The sequence below is a fragment of the Vanacampus margaritifer genome, chromosome 2 (genome assembly GCF_051991255.1).
Source record: "Vanacampus margaritifer isolate UIUO_Vmar chromosome 2, RoL_Vmar_1.0, whole genome shotgun sequence".
NCBI lineage: Eukaryota > Metazoa > Chordata > Actinopteri > Syngnathiformes > Syngnathidae > Vanacampus > Vanacampus margaritifer.
The window spans coordinates 52,159,540-52,166,775 of record NC_135433.1 but is presented as its reverse complement, the minus strand read 5'-3'; the positions used below and the strand labels follow the sequence as shown (position 1 = coordinate 52,166,775).

General features: G+C 37.0%; 1 protein-coding gene across 1 annotated transcript; it reads right to left on the bottom strand.

Moving 5' to 3' along the window:
• Positions 1-334: 334 nt before the first annotated feature.
• Positions 335-6,989, bottom strand: epor (erythropoietin receptor). The gene is made up of 8 exons (XM_077558532.1): positions 6,887-6,989; positions 6,614-6,749; positions 6,316-6,482; positions 3,779-3,930; positions 3,543-3,699; positions 1,519-1,606; positions 1,347-1,434; positions 335-918 (listed from the first exon to the last, which is right to left on the bottom strand). Exons 1-8 carry the CDS (start codon positions 6,987-6,989, stop codon positions 514-516), a joined length of 1,296 nt encoding a protein of 431 aa, XP_077414658.1. The 3' UTR covers positions 335-513.
• Between the last annotated feature and the right edge of the window lie 247 nt (positions 6,990-7,236).

Below are 7,236 nucleotides of genomic sequence, written 5' to 3'. Positions count from 1 at the left end.
AACACGGAAACTAATGTTTCAAACAGATTATGAAAACTTTGATAATTGACGTTTGATGTTTGTCTTCATCCTTCTGACGATGCTGATGATCTAAACCAGGGGTGGCCAAGTTTGGTCCTCGAGAGCCCCTATCCTGCCTGTTTTCCATGTATCGCTCCTTCAGCGCAGCTGAATCTAATGTCCAGCTCATCAGCACGCTTTGCAGAAGCCTGATAACAATCCTGATCATGAAATCAGGTGTGTTAGTGGGGAGAAACATGGAAAACAGGCTGGATAGTGGCTCTCGAGGACCGAACTTGGCCACCCCTGATCTAAACAGTCTTGTGTCTGTTTCAGTCTTTTTAGCAGTCATCCTGCACAAGAGGCTGCATTGGTAGGAAGATTCATCCTTGAGCAGGCACAAATAATGTGATCTGCTCATGGACTGTATTCCATTGAGAAGACGGAGTCGGCTGCCCATGTCTTTAGGGTATCCAGTCATGCTCTGGGTCCAACTTGCAGTACAGACTCAGATCAGTGAATTTCAGAAAGCATTGTCTTTTTAAAGGCCAAAGGTGCTTCTAGGGGCAAAGACTCCCCGAGAGTGTTACTGTCCTGGCTATGGTTGTTTCCGGTGAGGGTAACATAAGTATCCTGGGACACCAGTAGAGACAACTGGGAGCAAGGAATAGGGCGCTGGTTCTGCATCCTTTCCATCAGCCAGTGATTATGTGGCATCTTTCTCAGTGCCAAATCCAGATCCCTTTGCAAATCCTCCTCTGTGCACGGTAGTGTGGGAGCGCCAGACATTTTTGGTGGTAGAGGTGGAGGGGGGTTCGGGCTTAGCTCTGAGAGAACCTCCAGAGAAGTGGGGTATTCTTCGTTGTAAAACACTGCTGGGGTCAACCACAAGCCCCCATTCGTATGCTTTAACCACTCCTGCGCAAACAGAAAAGCAACTGAAGGAAGATTGTGTTGACTCATTTAAGAGATAGAAATTACACACTCCACTGAATTTTTTGCTATGGGTCCTAACATATCATAAATATATAGAAAAATAAGATAATAAACCAAGATAAAATATCTAATATAATATACAATTAATAAATAACATTAATAAAAAAAAATATATATATAATATAAAATAAAATATTAAAAATATAAAAGATTATAAATATAATAATAATAATAATATAAAAATATAAATAAATAATACATTAGATAAATAATATAAGTAATAAATAAAATATATGATATAAGATAAACACATGCTAAACAGCACATGATTACACAATAAAATATTTATATAAAATCAAGCAGAGTGTATTTACACTGTTATTCTTTTCAGACTCTTGCCTTGTTTTTACCTGAAAGTCTCCACCGTAATCAGTAAAAAGGCCTTGAAACTTTCCATCCGGAGTTGGAATAGTTGGCCAAATCTTCTTTCTCAGAAACCTGAAAAAAACACAAATGTTTAATTGTTCTCCTCCTACTTCAACTGATACTGTTCGTACTTTATTGTGATAGCAAAATCCTGACCTGCGATTAGACACGAGCACAGTGAAAGACAGCATCATTAGGATGAAAGATATGGTGAGGATTAGGAAGACGATGAGTAGGTTGAATTCTGTAAAGAGTCACAGTAAACCACAAATTATGCATAAAAAAGAACAAAAGGTGGCATTGTTGAAATAAGTGTAGCTCCTGATGCAACCGTTGCAATATTTAGCACCAGAAACAGTACTGTAAAATATCACATGCTGCAAGAAAACTGGCAGTTATAAACTAATACAGTACACTATCAAATAAATAAATACATAAATAAATAAACCAAATCTGTAATTTTATGTTACCTGGGTCACAAACAAAATACAGTGAAATAACAAGAGTTGTTCTTACTAACTTCTCATAAAAATACCCCCCTCCCCCAATTAAGATACAGTTTGTAGTTAATATCAACAAGATTTGCCTTATTTTCAGGTTGTTTTTAATGTTTAATTAGGAACATCATCACATTTTATAACAATTAAATTACTTAGAAATATAGCAAGTAAACAATTAATAATGCTTAAAATTGCAGAAATGTGCTGTTATTAGTTGTTTTTAAACGACATGATTTTATGGAAAGAGGTTGTATAATAATTTGTGTTTGATGTAATATAACAGTATATGAAACAAACAAAGAATGTGATTCAGCTTTCAAAACATGTATAAAAAAAGGTTAAAAAAGTAGATATTGGGTTTAAAATTGCAACAATTACTTTCATTATATAGCGCTTTTCCACCTTACAAGGCCTTTAAACCGCTATACATTTTGACTACTCTTTCACCTTCTTATGACGCAACATCAGGAGTTCAGTATCTTGCTCAAGTAGACTTTGACATGGTCACAAAGGGGATCGAACCCACAACCTCAGGGAACTAGACAACCACTCCATCACTGAGCCCCGCCACCAGTGTTTATAGTAATTTTTGATCACATGAAATGTATACTTAGTTAGTAGTGATGTCTCTAGAGATAAATAAATAAATAAATAAATGTTAATACAATGTCAATGAATGTTACCAGGACATTACAGGAATTGTAGTTATCCCCACCCCTCCAAAAAAAATAAATAAAATAAAATATATATATATATGTGTGTATATATGTGTATATATATATATATATATTTACATATATATATATATATATATATATATATATACACACACAAATAATTTATTGTAAAATTACACTTTTTAAAAATTTTCCTCAGTATTTTTACATTTTTTCCTCATTTCTTTAAAGTTCTAAAGTTGCATTTTATTGTTTAATCCCTTTAATTACAAGAAAATTGTGAAATTCTGATTTATTTATTTTAACAATGTATGCATTTCTAATGCATTTTCTCGGTAAAATAATGTGTGTGTTTTCACAGTTATAGTGATTTCATGTTAATTTACATTCAACATGTAAGATCACAATCTATTTTAGAAAATTAAACTTTTTATTTTAAAAATATAGGAAAAATCTGTAACATCAACTAAAATAAACATCGAAATTCTGTTGTTTCATTTTTTTTTTACAGTGTACCTATGTAACTCCAAAAGGAAATGCTCATACAAAAAGCGATCTTTATACAAAATACCATATGTATTCAAATCACACCTGGTTACCTCTTTAAATTACAATAAAGTACAAGAGTCAAACACACAAGTAGCTCTCAGTATCATGTAGTACAATTCTACACCACTATAATGAACATATTGTTAAATTAATACCTCTCTAACAGTATGAAATGACTTTAATTTTATTTACATTAAAATTCCACATAATATACAGTACTGCACTCACAGTAAACGGGTTTGTTTTGGGTCCTCCTAATTAGTTATTTTATCTGAGTTTCTTTTTCGACACTTCTACACACTTATCTGGGTTTGGAAAATGTGCATATGTGTATTTTGCAGTGATTTTTTTAATTTATTTTACAATTGCATGGCATGGTTTCCCACCCCTGCTTTTAACTCGCTGAGCTATATACTTGAACTGACACAATTTAGTTGTGTTAATAAATGCAGACCTGCAGGCGGTGTCTTCATGAACACTGGATCACTCCACACACTCCAGTAGCCATTATAGCTAATTCCATCCAGTTTTACCCGAACCTGCACCTTGTACTTAGTGCCTGGCTGTAGGCCCCTTAAGATCATCCTGGAGTTGGCTCGTACTACCTCTACCTGCAAAAACAGCCATCAGATCAATACTAAACCTCCACTTCAACAACAAGAAAAATGCAAGCAATTAAAGAAGCCGTACCTGCACCACACGGCTGCTGGACATTGCATAGGAGACCTCGTACATCAAACTGTCATCCATGTGTCTGAGAGGGGGAGGTGTCCAGCTGACATTTAGCTGACCCTGTTGCCCCGTGGTGCTCACGCTCACCTTAGCGGGAGGGTCCAGCAGAACTGTTGGATAACCACAGGCAGAGTGATTAATGTAACAGACTGTCTTTCTCACTACTTGTCACGTCACACATATTAACTCATTCACTTCCAGCCATTTTCACTGAAGCACCCCCTTTGCTCTCGGCTGTTTTACTGGATTTTGACAGATTTTGCAAGGCCCACAAAATATTGTTTTCTATTGCTATAAAAACATAGAACCTACCAAAATAAAAAAAAAATGAGTCTCTTCTTTCATCAGGAAAAAAAAGTATATTTGTATCGGTTTCCGTTTTCCCGCAATTAGCAAAGAAATATAGCTAAGTTTCATCATTATTCACAAATCTGTTTAAAACAGTGGGGGAAAGAGCTTTTTGCAACATGGCCCTGGTTGATCTCTTATACTCTGCTGCCACCCGCTGGCCGTTTGTAATAACTACCATTGCTTTAGACCAGAGGTGGGCAATCTCGGTCCTCGAGGGCCGGAGTCCTGCAGGTTTTGTAGGTTTCTCACTTCCAACACAAGCTGATTCCAATCAACAGGATCGTTATCAGGCTTATGCAGAGCTTGCTGATCATATATCAGCTGTGTTGGAGAAGGGCAACACGCAAAACCTGCAGGACTGCGGCCCTCGATGCCCACCTCTGCTTTAGACGACCTCTTCAGGTCAGAAGATGCATCAAAACCTTCTGTATGCTCTATCGTAAAAAAAAACAACAAAAAAAACAACAACATATAAATACGTTTTTGGCACACTGGCGATATTTAAAATAGAACGTTTTTATACGTTCAATGAGTTAAGGAGAGCAGGATCATGACACACAAAATAATTTATTATTGATGTATTACAACAAAGTTATCTTTATAGTTACCTAAAGCATTAGAGTTTAAACCGCCATCGTGTATAAAAGGCAAAAAATGTGCAATTTTTACAAGACCTCGGTTCAGGACCAACTCTGTAAGGTGAAAAAGAAGAATATATCCTGGAAATCGAAGAAACAACTGTTGCCTATAATTTGACAATTTACCATGTCAATGGTATTTGTATACATGAAAATGTTACCCTGAACTAATTGGAAGTCAACCAGTTTCCTGTTATAGATTTTGTTCAACCTCAAAGATTCTACTGGACTAGTTCTTTCCCCTTAGAATTATCGCCAAGAACATGCCAAAATTTCATTTACAATGAAACCTAATTCCAATCAAGTTGGGACACCGTGTAAAACTTAAATCAAAAAGGAATACAAGGATTTGCAAATGTTTTTTATGAAAAACTTGGCCCCCCTTGAAGGCAAAATGAATCCTGAAAGGTCATACAGGTTTTAGAGCAACATTATGCTGCTATTCAAACAACGTCTTTTTCATGGACGCCCTCGCTTATTTCAGCAAGACACAATCTGCACGTGCTAGCTACAACAGCGTGGCTTCATACTAAAACAGTGCGAGTACTAGACTGGCCTGCCTGCAGTCCAGATCTGTCTCCCACTGGAAAAGTGTTGCACTATATGAAGCACAAAAACGCAGCGAGCGGACTCTTGAGCAACTGAAGTTGTACATCGGGCAAGAAGGGGAAATAATTCCACCTACAAAGCTTCAACAATTACTATCCTCCGTTCTTCAATGCTTATTGAGTGTTGTTGTTTGCATACAGTACATTTCATAGAGTGAATTTTACTCTAAAAAGACTATATTTGGTTCCACTCTATACAGAGTAAACTTTTACACTTGAAAGAGAGTAAAAAAAATAAAAACTTACTTTCAATAAAGCATGCAAGGGTTGAGGAAAGATTCCACAACCTTCAGCACGGAAGGCAGCTACTCTACCACTTCAGCCATGCAAGACTTATGGTTAGCAAACATATTGCTGATGTGTCCCAAAGGAGACCAAAAATGGATATAGGAGGATTCCACCTGTCACCTGCGATATTTTGACACCGAGTAGGAGTGACATGGGTTAGTGGTTAGGTTGCCTGTCTCCCAACCTGAAGGTTCTCTGATTGTTCCTCAACTCTTGAGGGTTTTGTTTTGTTTTATTGATATTTTACTCTCTTCCAAGTGTAAAGTTTACTCTGTTTAGATTGTGACTGAATATAGTCTATTTCACAGTAAAATTTACTCTACAAAATTTACTGTGCAGGCATCAAATTCAAAATGAGTGAATATACTTTTTTTTTTTTTAATAAAAAGTAAAATAAAACAAAAAATATATATCCGTTTAATCATAATAATTATTTTGTTTTTGCAGAGTTTTCATTTGAGTTGGGGTTGAAAATGCTTTGCAAATCATTATATTCTGTTTCTATTTGCATTTTACACAACATTCTAACTTCATTGGAATTGGGATTTGCACATATTAGGTTGCAGTGTCACAATAATATTTATGTTTTTAAACAAACGAAAAAACTTACACAAAAGTTCCATCAGAAGGCTCCGATTGTGGATCATCTTTTTGTCATGATGTATTTCAATGTCCATTTGGACAAACATGATAGTGTGATTAAAGTGGCAGATGTACAGCTTCTTTCCCTCCTCTGTTTGGTGGGCTGTCAGTGGGCATTTGCTGCTGTTTTCATTTCTGTCAGTAAGACAGACAAACGTTCAGAAAACAATTGCAGTTTGCAGCATTTGCACTGGTGAAGAAGCACACTGCATTGCACATAAGCAGTAAATGTGACTTCTCCATTGATCATACATGGTTGTTCTTACTCGTATGCATATGTGAATGAATATTGATCCACAGAGTCAGCCATCTCCTCATCTTCCTCCCAGAAGCAGGTTAAGTCCTTTCTGCTTTCTGCAAAGCATTTGGGGCTTTCTGGCTCCTCTTCCAGCATAATCGAGACTGTATAGGTGATGTTTTGGTGCCCCACAAGAGGGTTTGCATCATGAAAAAAAATTGTTTCGTACCTCTCAGTTAGGTCAATCTGTTTCTATAGCAGAGTCTAGTGACGGACCCAAAAGGTTATTTAAGGTCCCTACCTTTCTTCTCGAAATCTGGCGCGCCTGGGATGCTGGAGGTCACCCTCATGGTGGACGCAATGGTGGAAAGTGCCAACAATCGTCTCAGGTGATCACATGTCATCCTCCTGTCTTCTCGCTGAACAAAAAGACCCGTGCTGTCTTGTTGTGCACAACATGAGACCAAACTGAAAGAAAGACGCGCGCATCTGCACAACTTCTCTCCCGAGGGGGGCTTGTCCTGTTTTGGCTTCAGATACCATGGATAGCGCAACACGGTTATAGGGCTGCTCCTCGCTGATAAGAAGTGTGTAGAACTGTTTACTTGCGCTTAAAATCAGCAAAGGTGACGAAAGGGAGGGGTAATTGCA